The sequence below is a fragment of the Scomber scombrus genome, chromosome 8 (assembly GCF_963691925.1).
Source record: "Scomber scombrus chromosome 8, fScoSco1.1, whole genome shotgun sequence".
NCBI lineage: Eukaryota > Metazoa > Chordata > Actinopteri > Scombriformes > Scombridae > Scomber > Scomber scombrus.
In genome coordinates this window covers 14,563,043-14,581,863 of record NC_084977.1, presented here as the reverse complement: position 1 = coordinate 14,581,863, position 18,821 = coordinate 14,563,043, and the positions used below count along the sequence as shown (strand labels likewise).

General features: G+C 40.5%; 2 protein-coding genes across 2 annotated transcripts in view; both read left to right on the top strand.

Moving 5' to 3' along the window:
- Positions 1 to 16,741, top strand: part of ccl25b (chemokine (C-C motif) ligand 25b) — a 133,698-nt gene extending 116,957 nt beyond the window's left edge. Inside the window, exon 6 of the transcript XR_009925452.1 lies at positions 16,691 to 16,741. The gene's annotated coding sequence lies outside the window, so the exon portion shown is untranslated. The remainder of the gene's footprint in view (positions 1 to 16,690) is intronic.
- si:ch1073-396h14.1 (disintegrin and metalloproteinase domain-containing protein 10) overlaps positions 5,761 to 18,821 on the top strand; it is a 28,905-nt gene continuing 15,844 nt past the window's right edge. The window contains exons 1-7 of the mRNA XM_062424998.1: positions 5,761 to 6,280; positions 6,515 to 6,633; positions 6,958 to 7,113; positions 13,568 to 13,650; positions 14,518 to 14,640; positions 17,554 to 17,646; positions 18,059 to 18,227. Coding sequence (XP_062280982.1) covers positions 6,126 to 6,280; positions 6,515 to 6,633; positions 6,958 to 7,113; positions 13,568 to 13,650; positions 14,518 to 14,640; positions 17,554 to 17,646; positions 18,059 to 18,227 — 898 coding nt within the window. The 5' untranslated portion in view covers positions 5,761 to 6,125. The remainder of the gene's footprint in view (positions 6,281 to 6,514; positions 6,634 to 6,957; positions 7,114 to 13,567; positions 13,651 to 14,517; positions 14,641 to 17,553; positions 17,647 to 18,058; positions 18,228 to 18,821) is intronic.

The window sequence follows — 18,821 nt, the reverse complement described above, 5'->3', positions numbered from 1 at the left end:
ATCTTCAGCCGACTCCCTGCTCACTGTCACCCTGAGCTGAGAGATTGCACCTGTGAAAAATTTACTGCAGCAAGGATTATGAACCTTCCTTCAAATTACTTCCAGATGGTTAGATACAACAAGGACTTATTGTCATGTGCTTACAACTTCAGTAAAATGTTTAACATGAAAGAATTTCAAAATTGTTTTAATGTCATAGCTCACGTATTTAACAACAGATTGCATAGCTGCACAATACCTGTACACAACACATTAAAATAATTGCTGTTAATAATTTGATCAAACATTTTTTTCAAATTAACTTTTTGTCTGGAGCCAATGTGAAGCTGTGTTGAAGTATTCTGAGAGTGTGCTTTTCAAGAACTAACAGTTTTACTTTTAGGTTTAAAAGAGGCCACCACACACTGTTATGTATTTAGGACAAATTAATTAGCATGATGTACAAACATACAGTTAGTCTTGCGAGTGCGGAATTTCACAGTCTCAGCTGTCTGAGTCCAGGCGAAGGCATCAGATACATCAATAAACAGACAAAGATGGATGGCGGCTTCCCTATCTCCTAAGCTCAGATCTATGTCAAAGTCTTGAATACAATGTGTTCATTATGAAGTGTGACACAGGCTGGATATTGTGCAGTGCCCAGGCACAAAGAAAGGGAACGTCGCAGCCCTTTGTGAAGTGGGTCAGGTCTGTGAAGTCTGTGAGGGATTTAACAGTTGGCTATGTCAGCAGAAAGATGTGATTTGATAATTCCCATAGCCTATGAACTCTCCGAGAACCAAAGAAAAGTGCTAACGGCCCGAAGTTGCACTAATTATCCCATGATCCTTTGTTTGGCACTAAATACCAGACATTTGTGGGGTCAGATTAGATGTCATGTGTAGTGTTGGTTTGAATTAGCCTCAACCAAAAACTCCCATGAAAACATTTCAGTCAAGTGCTGAGCAAACCTCATGAGAACATCACATCCTGCAGAGTCCAAAAGCAGGACTGAATATATATTTTTAATGGACAGCAGAGAATATACATATGGACGCTTTCCCAGACCTGACAGCCTCAGTTACAGCAGTATGGCCTGTAAATCATTTACTTTTTATGCACACATACTGTACTTGTAAGGGCTTGCTGATCATGAAACAATAAGTGAAATCCAAATGTTTCCCAGAGATCTCAGGACTGTGATCCCTTTGAATTGATTTCATCTCTAAATTCTTTCTCCATGCCAAGATTGTTATAGTATGCCCATACACAAGTGAGGCAGAACACCTTCAAGCATGAAATGAAATGCTGAGATCAAGTCACGTTTCACTGAAGAAAGCTTGTGTTTCAGTTGCCTCACCACCTAAAGTCAATGTCCTGGAGTAACATCTCCACAATGCAAAATTAAGGTAATTACAGAAGGGTAAAGGTTTCACTAGAGGGTGTCAAATTTACAAGGGTTCAATCTATTCCTATTCCTCGCTATTTTTATTTTTACGTAGTTTGAGATAATTCTGCACTAGCACCTCTTAAAATAGGACGACCTGAAGGACACTCAGCGGTGTTCAGTTGCACTTCCTTCTATTGCAGTTTCAAGAAGACAAACTCCATCTGTGTGTGTGTGTGTGTGTGTGTGTGTGTGTGTGTGTGTGTGTGTGTGTGTGTGTGTGCGTGTGTGCTTGTGTGCGTGTGTGCGTGTGTGTGTGTGTGTGTGCGTGCGTGTGTGCTTGTGTGCTTGTGTGCGTGTGTGCGTGTGTGTGTGTGTGTGTGTGTGTGTGTGTGTGTGTGTGTGTGTGTGTGTGTGTGTGTGTGTGTGTGTGTGTGTGTGTGTGTGTGTGTGAGCCCATACTTGTGGGTGTGCCTGGGCCCATGATGTCATGACTCAAAATCCGGGTGATCCCTTCCTGGCCAATCGGTGTGAAGCAGGAAGCTTCCGTGGGAGGCGGTCAATAGATAAGTGAAGGATGGGGGAGGTTAGGCAGTAATCTAGGTTGTAAAACATTGACCTGTGGGAGTAAGTTAGTGATGTAGTATGTCTGTAGTAGCGCCTCAGGCCAAGAACATGTCTGCACTCTGCCCAAAAGTAACATGTGTAAGATTTTACAGCTGGACATGACCCAGCTAAGACCTGAGTAGAACTGTCGTAGATGGGGATGTTAGTTCATTTTCTTAATGACAGTCAGGTCACATGTATTAGAAATCATCTCAAACCTCCTCAGCAGCTTAGAGTGCCTGAACATAGTTGCAAAACTTCAGAAATAAAGATCAAGAGACCTTCAATACATAAATAATGTTAATTATGTAAAGTAAGATAATGTCTTGTAATGAATTGTTATCCATCAGTATAAACTTTCCTTGTATCTGCATACACACTACAGTCAGTGTGGTTTACTGGTATCTGGTTGCCAACATGACTTTACTTAGCAGCATGTAGTCCTACACTAGCAGCACCAACTGGCTCCTGAAAAAGACTGGTTTGATATTAGTGACAAGACAAGCCTTTAATCAGTTTAGAAAACATTTACAGCAAAAGAAATGTGTTTGGTGGTTGTTAACACACATTACTCCATTGATCATCAGTCTGTAAGAATCTCAGCAAAGCCTTTATCTTGGCACTGATGGCTAGATGTGACTTTTCAAGGTAATTCATCTGAGACACTGCATGGAGTTACTTGTGATTTTTATAATAAGGAGAAGCTGCTGCGATTTGCTGCAGGTCAGTTAGTAATTGAGCTCCTGTGGCAGCAACAATATTCTGTGGTGATACTGCCAGTGTATCTTAACCGTAACCATCTGAAAAATGTTTTTTAGCTGCAATACATAATCCTTTATGAAATATATACATTTCTCAGCTGCTATCCATTTCTAGATGTTTAACTGTGAAATGGAAACACGTATACAGATGACAGAAATTGTGCAAAATGCTTTATATAATTTAAAAAACAGTTGTAAATGTTTTGCTGTTTATCTAAGCAGAAGTACACACTGTACACAAAAGTGTTGGCTTTTATTTTAAGCAGAACCTTTGTTTTAGTTAACCTAATTTCAAGGTCAAATGGTATCCCATTTCCTCCTGAGATGTTATTGTTCCTCAAAATATCCTTAACTTGTCACACTTTGATTGGTAAGAGCCCACAAAACACCTCTAACACAGTGTGAATCATACAAAGGATGACTTCCTTCTTATATTTTTAGCCATTTCGCCACCGCACAATATGAGAAAAAGGGTGTTTAATCAGACCTGTGGGAGTCATTTTCCTTTGTCAGGATATAGAAAAACCCCCCATTAAAGTACAAGGTTTGACATTTATTATCAATTACATAATGCAAGTTCTTTTTAGCCAACAGTGGTCAAATGTGAGTTGGCTTGTTGGTCCACCAACCACAATATCTCAGCACCTATTTTGGTCGAGATATTCATGGTCTGTAAAGAATGAATCCTACAGACTTTGTGGTCCCCTGGCTTTTTTCTTTGAGGAAAAATACATTTGTGGTTCTGAAATGTCTTTAAGTATTTGGTGGATGCCATGAATAGATAACTTTGGTGGTCCCTAACTTCTCATATAGTATCATCGCCAGGTTACAATGTATGTGTTTAGTTAATGACCAGATACCTGGCTAAACACTGGCTTTCCCATCTGCCGCTGCTGTACTTGTTTAGTCCAAATTAGCAGCTGTTAGCAGATCAATAAAATGGTGAACATTATACCTGTTATACATCAGCATGCATTGTGAGCCATGGATGTATTGAGGGAGTATGGCATGGTCACTCACCATATTGAAGCAAAACAATCCTGTGCGACCACCATTAAAAAAGAGACAACTATAAAAATGTGGACATGACATCTCAAATTGCAAGGTCAATTGTTAATCTTTGTGTTATGAATTTTTAATTTATTAAAGTTTTAAAATGTAAAACTTCTTCTGAGTGGGCTGAGTGAGAGGAACACTCCTTTGCACATTTAATGGGCTGCACAACATGGAAGACAAAGAACATTTTTGGCTTACAGTTGTATATTTCTTTCGGGCATCTTTGAGTCTGGTATCTAGATCCCATAATACATTCATGGCAGCTAAGCATGAGCACAACTCTTGTGGAATGCATTGTTAATCAGTGTTAATCCATAAACAGTTTGATGAAACAACAAGCATGTTTTTTTAATAGATATCGTGTTTGAGTGTTGTGCATTTACAGTTGATTCATAAGTATTATTATTTCAAGTTGTGTTTAATGTCACAGCTAAATTCCAGATGTTCCTTTTACTTTTCATCCTCTTTCTATTCTATTTCTTAAGTAATTGTCCTATTTCAAAACCCTTCTTTAACTGTGCAGATAACTCATAGCATTCTAACAAACAAGTCTGAATATGCCTCTCCACTGTGTGAGCATTCATATCTTCTTGTTGAGTTCTGGCTTGAACTCCCAGAGTAGTCACATTCCAGTGTATGAAGACCACAGGTACAACGCTGGTTAGGAGAGAAGTAAAGTCAGTCGGCATGACAAAGAAAGACAGAAGTGAGCAAAGGAGAATGAAGAATAAACTGTGAAAGAGAAGAAAAACAGAAACACACTGATGAGGAGATCATGGAGGTTCAACGCTACTGGCTGCTGCTGTTGTTGGTGGACTGTCGTGAATGGATTACAGGTAGTGTGGCGGTGGAGTGTCTGGATTAGTGTGTGTGTGTGTGTGTGTGTGTGTGTGTGTGTGTGTGTGTGTGTGTGTGTGTGTGTGTGTGTGTGTGTGTGTGTGTGTGTGTGTGTGTGTGTGTGTGTTTGTTTGTGAATGTGAATATGTGGTTTTTGGCTCCTGTGGTGGACTGTCCTCCTCTGCCCTCAGACATGTCTTTGCTTGTCCTCTCTGGAATGCTACTAACTGGAGCCCTCATCCAAAACCTACCGCTGATACGGACAAAACATTTGGCTTTCTTAGTTGTGATTAATGAAAGTGTGATTCACTCAGGTGGGGCCACAGTAACAACATCTTGGACAAGCGACTGCAGGTCTGTTCCAAGACTTTCCCCTGCTAGTCAGCACTTTCACAATCACCACTTACTCGGCAGATGACAGATTAGTCATATGGTGGTCAAACTTTGGATAGTGATGAGAGAGTTAAAATAGTACCCTTTGAAAATGATACTGTATATCCATGAATGAGGCACACCCATGGCCAGTTAAATACAGTATTTTTAAATATATCCGTAACTCTCTTTCCTCTGCAGCAGAGGAAGTGATCTATTTAAAATTCACAGAAGGAACAACAATAGCTTGTTTGCTATAAATATAGAAAGTTAAACTAAGTAAAAGGGGAAGTAATAATCACATGTATTAACACTGAGTAATCTATGACTGCAATAGTGACTGTAAATAGATAAGGGCTGCAACTAACACTAAGTTTCAGTTTCAACTTTATCAGTCAATTAAATATTTGTTTTGGTCTATATAACATTTACAAAACTGTGAAGAATGCCCATCCCAATTTCCTTAAGCCCAAGATTATCAAAAAAGCCCAAAACTCAGAGAGTATATAATGTAAGATAGACATTTTTAAATTCTGAGAAAATGAAACCATCAGATATTTTGGATTTTTGCTTTATTTAAAAAGCAAAAAAACAACTCTAAAGTGGTTTTCTTCATCGGTGTCCTTAATGTCATTTTTACAATCCTGCCCATCCAAAATTCTGAAACTCTGTGAAAGTCACATAGGGTAGTTTACTTCAACTGTAAGGCATTTTTCTTTTGCAATCTTTCAAAGATCTTATAAGTACAGTAATCATCTGCATAAAGTCTGGGTTTTTTTGTTGTTGATGTGAGCTGCTGCAGCTGAGAGTGGGCATCAATGTCAGATTCCTCTGTAAAGTGTGAAGCAAGGTGTGAGGTGATACCATTTATTGTTATTGTACCCAGCAATGTAGTGCACAATATTCTCCCCAAAACAGAATTTCCAAAGCCTGCTTGAATAATGTAAAGTAATGTAAACTAATGTAATATACTGTACAAAGTCGCATCGTGCCCAAGGAATCACATTAGAGAATCAGGAGAACATTTGTAGAGAAATCTTCGAGTGTCGAACAAAACAAAAATTCTGTTTGCCTTTAAGAGTAGAAACATACAGCATTTGACGAAGTGTAACTAGAGTTTCTTTTTGATGTCAGGTGCTGTAGGCGGTATCAGTCCATACATAAAGCATTATGAGGGACTGTCATATGACAGGGAAGATCTCCACAGAAAGCACCTAAGGTCCAGGAGAGCCACACAACCTCAGGGATACACACTGCATCTTGACTTTACTGCTTTTCACAGGTAATTTCAAATTTCTCTAACTTTGGCAGCAAAACTACTGCATACAGCAGGTTGGTTAAATATACAGTATTTTTCTGTTTGAACAAACTCTTTATACCTCTTACAAAAACCAACAACACCTTTAGTTAGTTATTAGTCCATATTTGCCTGCTGCTGATAGATCTAAATATCTTCCACAACACAAAGCTTTGACCACGTCTGCAAGTTGTTTATATGTGGTTTTGTTTCCTTCAGATCTTTCCGCCTGCGTTTGAGACGAAATGCGGAGGCTTTTTCCAGAAACTTTAAGTTGATCAGTGAAAACGGTTCCACATCAGCTGATCTCTCTCACATATATTCAGGAACATTAGATGGTAAGTAAGACAAGGAAATCTGACCCACCAGGACTGGGAACAGTTAATGTCAAGCTTAATTCACTCAAAGGAAATTTCAAATTTTATACTGGAATCAAGGCTATTAATCACCCCTTTTAAAACTGACTGGCTTAAATGTGAGTTGATATATTCTTTCTCTCTTTTGCCTCATATCTTACCTTTGATACAGTATTATCTCTGCCCCCTCTAATCTTAATGCTCCTCTCAGTATCTGTTTATTCTGTCTGTCTGTCTGTCTTTCTCCATTATTTGTTATCTGTGTTCCTCTCTGACCCTGTTATCACTCTTGATCTGGTCTTGCAGGTGAACATGGTTCATCGTGCCATGGCTCTGTATTACAGGGTCAGTTTGAGGGAACCATCCATACAGAAAATGGGGCTTATCACATAGAGCCGGTTCATCGATACAACAGCACCTCAACAGATCATCATTCAATAATCTACCATGAGGATGACATGGGTAAGGCTACCATTAGTTTTCCACTTAAAGTAGGAGAAAACTTTACGAAATTGTCGTACAAGCTGCTATTGGACTAACTCTGAACTGCCCCCCAAGTGTGCAGTGTAAAAGAAAAAGAAAGCTTGTGCAAATGACTCCTCATAAGCTCCACTGCTTTTTCTGGCTATTTGGTGATAGTGGAGGGAGCCAAAAAGAAATTCCTTGCTACAGTAGATCTCCCCCCACAGTATGATTCACAGTCCTCTTGGCGGTCTCACAGAAAGAAAAACAACCACAGTGAAATACCCCCCCCTCATGGCTTTTTTCTCATAACTATACAGTACCTACAGCCTCAAGCTCTGGTCCAAACTGAGGTTAGGTCAATGAACCAGATGTACCCTTCACTCGTAGTAAGAGTGGGGTTATAATGTAATAGAAGAGCATATTTAGAGTTCAGAGGGGGGCAGGGGGTGTGTATGGACCCACTCTGGAAACCAGCCAAATGAAAGATAAACTGAAGATGGCGTGACTTTCTGAGGAGGAGGAGGAGGAGGAGGAGTGGGAGCAATGGGACCTGAAGTAAGGAGAAAGGTATGACAGTGGAAGAGGAGGAGGAGGAAGAAGGGTAACAGTATAGCAAGAGAAAAAGTGAGAGGGAAAGGATATGGGGGCAACTGTGGCTCAGAAGGTAGAGCAGATCATCCACAAATTGCAGGGTTGGCGGTTAAATCCCAGGCTCTTCCTGTCCATGTGTTGAAGTGTTGAACCCCAAGATGCTCCCAATGGTCAGGCCAGCACCTTGCATGATAGCTCTACTGCCATTGGTGTGTGAGTGTGTGTGCGTGTGCGTGTGTGTGTGTATGTGTGCATGCTTGTGTGTGTGTGTGAAGAAAAACGCTCTATGAATGCAGTCCGTATGCCAATAATATGAGTCTCTAAAGGCAAAGGGGACAATAATAGAGGATCTTGTTCCTACGACAACAGATTAAAATAAAATATTAGGTGTTTTACAATTATGTCAGCTTATGGTTTTTCCAGATGTATCAAAATGTTTCATGTGTGTCAGTGTGAATGTGCATGAATTTCTATCCTGTCTGTTTCCTTGGCTGTGTGTGCGTGCACATTTGGATTGGTGTTCAGTTATTTCCAAGAAAGCATTTACCTAGAAACGTAGAGCAGTTGTGCCAAAATTCCTCCTCCACCCCCATGTTTGTCCTTAAATCTCCACAGACGTCATGGCTGCCTTCCTCCCTACACTTCCCGCCATTTTTTAAAACCCTTTCACAACTGTAGTAAAGCTTAACATTAGGTAGTTGACAACATCCTGTTCTTTCATTCACAGGCCAGCATATCTGCAGGAAACTGTGATTTGGCACGTGATATTTCGATAAAACAATCAAGTGCACCAGACACTGACATAATGCATTTGGTTCTGTGTGTATTTACACTTCCTGTAGTTGTCGCCCAGGGAGGCAACAAAGATTGTCTAAGGACCTTCTGTCCCTTGAGATGGAGGATGTCATGAGGTCCCTCAGATCTGGGACACAGGACATGGTCCTAAAAATTCTTTAGAATGGGGGGCCGGAGTTACATGAAACAATGCATAAAAAAACATTTGGTCAATACTATCAGACAACATACTATCAGACCATGTCTCAGACAACAATCAGGCAGACACAAAACATCTGGGATAATGATAATTAAAACACTATTCAATCAGACCTATATGAAAATAATACTCAAAATGTACTCACGTATAACCAACTTTCAGGTGAAGAAAATAACTTGGTGTCCAGTCTGTTTCACCTCAAAAACCCTGCACCTGCTCAACGTCTTGGATAGCGATGTCTTTCCCCAGAGCTAACAGTACAGCAGAGAGGCTGCTCTTCAATGCTGGAGATATAAGTTTACTGTTATAATAACACAGTAGAGCATTTAGGCCTCCCCCTTATTTTGTTATTCTCATATAGGCAGGAGACTCTAAGATGCTTTCAAATTAATTCAGTAATTATTGCAGTCAACATTTTTAAAAGATAATACTGCAGAACATGTATCTTATCTGCCAGTTATGTTTCATATTGTATTTCATAGGAATAAGGACACACTAGTGAATGATTTGGCACACAGTATACTGTAGCAAGAGACTAAAAATAGTGCCCCCTTTTCTATTCATTCAAACAAGAATCAGTTTTGAATCCAGAATCGTTGCTGAATCATATCAGCCAAGAATCAAATAATGATATTCTCAAATATTCACACCCCTTTTCTGGATTCATTTCAACACATTGTGAGCTTATTTACTCTGATGTTGTTTTATCTGTATGCATTGTGTTCTTCAGAGTCATCAGTGTCCATGTGTGTTTTTGTGTACATCTACAGAGGAGTTACACCCTTGTTCAAGAAGACTTCCCATTGAAGTTTTAGATCAGTATGAATGATGGGTAAATATTATTGTAACTTTATTTTTTCTTAAGATGAATGATACAACAGTATAATATACTGACTTTAAATACCAGTAGACATTTTTTAATGTTTTGGGGATATTGTTATTGTTATTGTGCTTGTCAGGATGGAGCTTCCTTGAAGTTGTGAGTAGTTTGTCAAAAGTTATGTCCAGCATACAGTAAATTATCCTTCAAAAATGTGTTTCTTCATAATATTTGTTGCCAAATTATACAGGCCTGGAGGATTTGAGACTTATCTCTGTGGAACCCTGGCTAAACTCTCGGTGTTGCAGCAATACCTGAAGGTTATCAGCGTTTCTCATTAGTGGTAAAGAAGAAGCTCTTACATTTGTACTGCTCAGAAGTAGTGTCGGTCTGATAAATGTAAGAGAATAATTTTGAGACGCCACATAGAAAGTCGAGTATTGAAAAATAGCAAATCCAGTTCTTTATTACCAGCCAGTAGTCATACAGTGTCATATAAAGTGTAAAGCAGCTTTGGCTCAATAGAAGTTTCATGAGTGTAAATAAGGAGAATGTTGGGCAGAAAAGCTCCCACTATGCATGTGAAATATGTGTTTTATAAGACCTCTGAGGCCATGTGGTTAGAAAGACCATAACATGACTGATAGGTCTAATCGGAGGTTTAATCAGAGCAATGGCCATTTGTTCTTGAGCAATGTGACCGATGTGCACAGATGCTGTCATGTGCAAACAGGGTTATAGGTTATGTTTAGATTTATGGTCAATTTGCACTTTAACTAACCAATGGGGTACTTGAGGGCACTTAGACAGAGCACAGAGGGTATTTTGAGGGCACTTGAGATGACTGGAGGGTCATTTGTGTGGCACTTAGGCTGTGACTTTGGGGTAAAAATGGAAATGTCGCATAATGGCATGTCTTGGAGGGAAAATGACACTTGAGCAATCAATAGTTGTGCAATGCGCCATACCCACTTAACATATGAGCAGGGTTGAAGATGGAATGTGTATTACAAGGCTCTGGTATGCATTTCCTACATTACTCTGAAGTGTAGACTCAGTTTCCAACAGCTGCTGGGAAATTTCGAAATGTGATACTGATTTATCATTTGGGAAATTCCTTTTCTTTCCTTGGTTTTAAATTGTTAAGGAACTCAGTGCTTGCATTGTTTTTAAATCATGTTGCCTAGATTAAGTGAGATATTTTTTATCACTTTTTAATTTGCAAAAGAATAAATCAATGTTTTACAACTTTTGCAACACAATTCAGAAACATTTAAAACATTAAGTGGTAGAGATGTAAAAACATACCGAGAGAAAACATGGAGGAAGGTCTGGAAATAATTCTGTCCGTGAGTTTACACCCGGCATTTAGGCCTCCACGTCCACCTCCAGCCCAGCAGCCCACCCCCACTCATGCCATGTATAAAACGAATTACAGGTTTGTGATTGGCTGGAGGACTTTCATAGGATGGTGTGATCCAATCATGTGTTGCCTGTCTCTCACTGTAGGACCATGTCTGATCCTGGGATGCGTTGTACTGTTGGCAGGCTTTTTGTGCACGCAAGCGCACGCACGCGCACACACACACACACACACACACACACACACACACACACACACACACACACACACTTTGCATTACTCCTTGAAGCTCTCATGGGTCACCAGTTAACTGGCAAAACATTGCCTGATTCTGCTGCTCTCTTATTACTGCAACCAACATGTGAAAGTGATTATTATGTCATGTGACTCCTACTGTAACGTGCGGAATTCAAAGCCATTTTTCTCGACATTAATGTAGCTGACATTTTTAGAGTTTGTATTCAGCCACAGAACCCCAGGGTTTGAGAATGATCTTGGAAAGGCTATTGTTTTGATTCTTTGCATGATTATGAAACATTTTGCAACAGTGTTGTTTCCTTACATTTACATGCTTTCGTCTATATCTACGTGCAGATTCCACACAATCCCTAACCACAAACCTATTACTCTCTGTTGCAAAAGGAGGTCCTGTTGGCTCCTCGCATCTTTGTGTATTCCTGTGTCCTTGCCAGTGCAAAGATGATGTGCCAATTTATGCAAATGCAATGCCTCCCATGACTGCAACCCCATCATTATTGCATCAATCTGAATGAGGCAGCCCCCCTCTTGGTGTTGCAAATCAAAAATGCTGATGTTGCTTTAGTGAAATCAAACCAGCAGCTAATCACAGCATTTTCCACAGACTGCCCTGTACCCTCGGACTCAGGACCAATGTGCTGATTTCCAAATGCGGGTCCTCTATTTATAAAGTGTCCGAGAATGTGAGCCTATGTTAGTTGCTTGACAAGCTCCTAACTAGTTGACTAGGAAACAATTTCTGCTGATGCACTTAGTGCTGTAAATTGCACTGAACAAGAATGATTTAAATGTGAGACCACCTTATCTGCTTCCAAACTGTAAATTTGAACCACAGACAAGATACTAAATGAAACAGCACTACCTGATTTGTTTCATGAATATATTTTGGCCTTGTTGAAACTAATTACAATCATTATTTTGTTTTGACACTGAAAAAGATCATACAGTGTGGATTATTAGGTGTAGAATAGATAACATTGACATCTTAAGTCCTAAAAGTAGTCTCCATGAAACATCCATCCATCCATCTTCTTTCCGCTTATCCGGGGTCGGGTCGCGGGGGCAGCAGCCTAAGCAGGGAAACCCAGACTTCCCTCTCCCCAGCCACTTCGTCCAGCTCTTCCCGGGGGATCCCGAGGCGTTCCCAGGCCAGCCAGAGACATAGTCTCTCCAGCGTGTCCTGGGTCTTCCCCGGGGTCTCCTACCGGTGGGACGTGCCCTGAACACCTCACCCGGGAGGCGTCCGGGAGGCATCCAAACTAGATGCCCGAGCCACCTCATCTGGCTCTTCTCAACGCGGAGGAGCAGCGGGTCTACTCCGAGCTCCTCCCGGATGACCGAGCTTCTCACCCTATCTCTAAGGGAGAGCCCAGCCACCCTACGGAGGAAGCTCATTTCGGCCGCTTGTACCCGCGATCTTGTTCTTTCGGTCATTACCCAAAGCTCATGACCATAGGTGAGAGTAGGAACGAAGATCGACTGGTAAATCGAGAGCTTCGCCTTTCGGCTCAGCTCCCTCTTCACCACGACGGATCTGTGCAGAGCCCGCATTACTGCAGACGCCGCACCGATCCGCCTGTCGATCTCCCGCTCCATCCTTCCCTCACTCGTGAACAAGATCCCGAGGTACTTGAACTCCTCCACTTGGGGCAGGATCTCATCCCCGACCCATGAAACAAACTTGTTTTATATCAGTTGGGTCATAAAGTAATAATAGTAACCATATGGACCAGATAAGTATACGATATATGTCACAAGGCACAGCTTTGTTTCAAACGTGGAGGCTTGCTATGTTTACAGGTCCTTAGTTAGTTTGGTTCATCCACAGCAATTGTTCAAACAGTCTATTAGTCTGAAAAGAATTTGCCAAATTTTACAATATTCTCAGGGCCCTTGTAGAGTTGATCTCTATGATTCACAGTGTGTTTAAGGGTCTCTGAGCCCCTGAATCAATCAGTGTCTTATCCCTGTTTACTGCCCCTGCTTAAGCACACACAATGCAACACATGCCAGCTTACAATAGTAATTTCATCACCAACTAATAAGTAATTTTCCAAATACAAGACACTGGCCTTGGCCCACTACACACAGCTGGTTTGTGTTTATTTGTGAGTTTATCGCACACAATCTCTTATTTGCCCTTTCAAATTCACAGTAGTGGGTTAAACTAAGCTCTGTGTTTGAACTCTGTTCAATAATTTATTAGCATTGGAGAATGCTGTTTTCTTCTGCCCTACATTCAAATTACTCATATATGACATATAATAAAAAGGCCATGAACAGAGAGACAATGTACTCTGCAAATGTTTGCATGTGTGCATCATCATGTTAGTTTGACTAAAGGACAGTGAGAAGACAGAGTAGATGGAATATGGTTTATGTACATATGTGTATCTAAGGAGCCTCTGTGTTTGTTTTTATGTAGTCCTGCCATCCAGAGCTGGCCCTGATGGATTCTGTGGTGCAGAACATCTAAACCTCCTCGCCCAAAACCTCAGACCCAATGAGGTAGGACAGTCCAGACATCACCTCAGCGAATTCACACACAAATACACTTTCTTTTTCTGTCCTCGCCCTGAAAGTCTCCTCATCTGCAATACCATTTATAGCCAATTAACTCCAAACTCAAATGTTTCTTGGAGGGAATACATCAATGTGATTCAGTGGTTGCAACTGACCTAATTTATGAGTGCATTCGCTCATTCATCCGGCCACTTTAGTTCACCCTGTTGAGTCACTAAAAGCAAATAACAGGTTTTAATGCAGGACACAAGGACAGTAACATAACCAACACATAGAAAAGGTAACATGATGAATTAAGAAAGATTAAAGCTGAGCCAAAACTAATTTTTCAGTAGCTGTTACAGATAACATTCCCTGTGTTATAAAAAATATTGCTTATAAACATCTGCCAGATCTATTTAGCTAATCTACCCCTTGGGTACCCTATTTATTGTTAACCGCTGACCGACTAGGTGGTGGTCCCTTGACAACAATAGATGGATGCTTATACTGTAGATCTATTTTTATCAACGTGCCTGCTGGTGGGGATCATTTCCACTGTTTGGTCATGAAATGGTCTGAACAGATGTTGTTCCCAGTGGAGCTTCCAAGCTGTGTTCCTGTTGCTACATGTCCCTTTCCCACTGGGACTCGTATACCTTCAGCCCACAGCCAGTCTCCAGGTTTAATTGACATCATGCTTTGATCTGATGTCACGTTTCCACCTGCAAAATGAAGACAAATGATGCAATGGGTTTCAAGTACAAGCTGGCTATATCACTGTTCAGATCTACTTCCCATCAGACTGTCTCCTCTGCAAACTGTGTCAGATGTATTTCTTCCTGTTTTGTGTCTTTGTTATTTCTGCCACAGGAGGCAGCGACGAGCCGCTCGAGGAGGACAGTTGATGAGTCAAAGACCAGCTGCCTGCTCCACCTCCACGCTGACCACCTCTACTACAAGAGGTTCAAATCCGTGGAAGCTGTTGTGGCTCAGGTTCAAATCTAATATCCTCAAACAGCTTTTGCTTTGGTTTCTCTTTGACAAGAAATTTAGATTCTTTTTCATGATTTCTTAAATGTACAGTATGTAATTTTCTGCCACTCCAGGCTCTCAGTTAAAAGACTAACAAAAGATGGAGCATAATGACATAGTGAACTAGAGTGGGATAATGGGTATTAGGATTTCTTCAGTGTTCATCATTCAGGAGGTTTTAACTGGAGCTGATTTCTCATCCTTTCCAAAACAAACGGACCCAGTGTTTAAAAACGGTAATAACACACAGCACGTCCAGAGGGGCTGTGAGCCAAGCTGCTGCTAATGTTTGATCAGTCTGGTTTTTTGATAACTTCAGATCCAGACGTCCAATTACTAAAATCCTTCATCTCGTTAAATGATCAATTTAAAAACGACTAAAAAGAAATGTCTTAAAAATAGACAAAAAGTCAATTTATGGCAGGCTCTGGTTGATAACCACAGGGCTGACGCATGCTCAAACGGGATATGACACTGTTGACTACCGACCAAATGAAGCGGACCACTACCTTGATTAAATTAGGGGCTCTGGGTTTGAACATTGCTGGAAACATTTGGGATAATGCAAGTATCCAACTCAACAAAACATATGACATACTGTAGGTCTAATCATTTTTTGACTTTTAATGCAGAAAAGTTACATATTGGGCCTTTAAGTATCAGTGCTTTTGCAGGTATTCAAAAACACCAAAACTACACAACAGGATTTCCTGGGCTGTTGGTTGAACTCGTGCTAAAGTCTTATTTTCATAAAACAAGTGAAAAGGATGTTTGATTACTTCACTTGTTTCCCATAAATGCTCAACGTCTTATAACTCACCAGAAAAAACAACAACAATTTGTTTTAGGGGTAGTGCATTATTTACCGTTGAGATACTCAACAATACTTAATAAAGGACCAAGCTGTTGCTATTGCTGCAAGGCTGAATTAAGTCTCAGCTGGGCCAAATGCCAAGCCCTGCACAGACGCACACAGCTGTCAAGGCATTGCACATGGCACAAGTAGAGGGGACAATGTGAACGTTCTCGCTTTCACAGAACATGATGGCAAAACGGAGAGCAAGCACTTTGCCAAATAAGGCTCTGTGTCAGAGCCATCAGTCCACACCGTTGAACAAGCATGAGCAGTCACCTTCACTGTGAAGCATATAAAACCACCCTGCCAAGGCTGAGTGTGGATGGATGGACGGTAGAGTTGCTTCCTGAAGTGTCCAAACATTTTAAACATTTACAGACCTTTGTCTGGCATTTAACGCACTCTGTGAACTCTGTAGTGGATTATTACTTTGAAAACATCAAACATTCTTAACCTTTTGTCCTGCACTCTTGACCTTTGACCTTATCAGAGCAGCAAATTGACTGCAACTGTCTCTGAGCTTCATTGTTGAGCAAACGGTGTATGAAATACACTTACCTACAGTTTTCAGACTTTTTAGACTCATAAATAGGAATAAACTTATATTTCTATGTTAACATGACCGTTTTGAGCTGATGTGTGTCAGCTGACCTGAGGTATACTCAGATTTGAATGACATTCTGGGTTAAAAACTGCCTGTTAGCGCGCCTGGATTGCCTCAGTGCAATAAGCAACTTAAGAGTGATTTAAGTGTCTGTCTCTGTTTGAGTTATCCTGTCTGAACAATGCTTTTGTCATTGGGGTCAGAGGTCATATGACATGCTATCCTGATATTGAGTAAGGCCATATACTGATATGGGAATCCAGTGACATAACATGAATATGTTTACTTTTCTTATGGGAATGTATCAAAATGAAAACCATTAAACAATATTTATTATTGCATTCCATCTTTGATAACACATGAGAAGAGCAGATGTTATTTTTGATTCATGCTCTCAGCATCTGACCAAGTTTCAATTTGAGATGCATTTTAATTTGTATGTTTCTTGTCAATAATTAAGCTGTTTGATCTGTATCACATCTGTGCATTTTTAATTCATTCCCTGTCTGGTCAAAGTAAGGTCAGTTAATCAGTACGCAACTTGTCGTTAGCTGGTGTTTTTGTGTGTGTGTGTGTGTGTGTGTGTGTGTGTGTGTGTGTGTGTGTGTGTGTGTGTGTGTGTGTGTGTGTGTGTGTGTGTGTGTGTGTGTGTGTGTGTGTGAGTGGCTACACTACCGTTAGCTCTGTCTGTCATCATCAACTCCTCTGACCTTCCTCAGATTCTTTCCACCATCAACACACACTTGTTGTTGTCCCTGGTTCCCTGCCAGACCTTTGTAGCACAGCAGGGTGAGAAAATATACTGTAAGTGATGCCGTGGTGTGATCTTTGAGTGTAAATAGACAAAATGCTGTTGTCTATCATGGCTGACCTGGTTTCAGTGTCTCATGAATCCAAGGTGTCAATATTTATAGTAATGGAAATTCCCTTCAGGCATGACTGTAGGTTCATCTCCTGCTGTATAGACTCAGACCTTCACATGTGAGTGGTCTGCACGTGCCTCTTTGAAAGTGTGACTGGCGCTGCTACCCAAGTCGAGGATGTGTATTGTTTGCTTTGAATCAGAACTTCAAATCAAATGAAAGGGTTAGTTTAGCCAAAAACCTTCTGCAAGTCATTGTATTGTCTTTTGAAGTCATTTTCTGTAATGTTGCAACTTGAGAAAATACATGCATATGAAGATTTTAACTAAGTTGATGACACATATGTAGCATAAAATGTGCTGAAAATACAAAAAACACACAGAAAGCTTTAGGGAAGTTCAGTATCTTTTACTAACTTTACAACTTTTCTCAAGTTGTAGAGTGTTTAATTAACTCTTTGGACCATCTGGTACCTCAAAGATCAGAAACAGGAGGTGTTTGCTGAGGATGAATCTTCTGTTTCCTCACATATCTGCATGTTTTTTTCTCAGGTTGCTTCCTACGTTCGAGCTGTGAATGACATCTACGACAAGGTAGACTTTGAAGGAGTCAAGCTGATCAACTTCAGAGTCAAATCCCTCCACGTAAGATGCCCTGCACTAAAACAAACATGATTGTCCTACATCTTAGACACTTTTCAGATGCAGTTCACCGATAACTCCATACATCCAGTAATCCTGGCTTTGACTTGTTCAAGTTTTAATTCACGAGAAATACATGATGTCCTTATCTAAGTGAGGGAAACTGAGTGGACCATTGATGGAGATAATTGGGTTAATGGATCAGTCTCAGATGGTGCCTACATGTCTTCTTCTTCCAGTGAGACTCAGACTGGGACAGACTCTCAGCCCTAAAATCATTTTGAATGACTGAAATATAATACCAGCTTTCTCAACGCAGAGGGGGAGTGTGTTATTGTTTTCGTCCTTATTTCTCAAGGGGCATTTGGATATTTGCCTCAGCAGAGTATCTGTCTGTCTCGCTTTCTCTCTCCAGGTGACAACTGAGGAGGATAAAAAAGATCCTTTACGGCCTCTGTACATCGGGCCTGAGAAGCTGCTGAGTCTTTACTCAGAGAAAAACTGGGGCAACTACTGCCTGTCCTACCTGCTCACCAACAGAGACTACAGTGGAGTGCTGGGGCTCGCCTGGGATGGCAAGAATGGTGAGTGTTGTGTACACAGATGACAAATGCAGATACAAATGGTTTGCACAATTGCCCCGCAGCTCACAGCCCTAAGGTCCTTGACTCAGCGGGATTTCAACAGGCGTTCTGGTTTCCTACACACCAAAAACAAGTGCTAGGAATACTGTCATCACTCTGTCAGGAATGATAAAGACATAACTCTATTTTGCCTGGAGGACAATATCATAAAACAGCAGGAGTGTCTGACATCCGCTCGCTATGCCCTCTTCATGATGTGTTTTTATTTTTCAGAGGAATAGAGTATAATGAGGAGTCTTGTTATCATCATGACAGTCAGGAGTCAGCCAGGTAATAGTCCCACATATAATAATGTAATATTGACTAAATATTTTAGATCTGAAAGAAATGCATCAGACAATCAGCACAATATTGTACGTTGAGTTTGATACAGACAAATGAAAAATGCATTTGAAAAATATAATGTTGGTATAGCTGACAGGGAAAAATACATTACATTAATTTGATATTGTTATGTTAGACCTACCGGAAAATTACATTGGATAAATGTAGTATAAATAATATAAATATGTTAGATATTTAAGAAATCACATT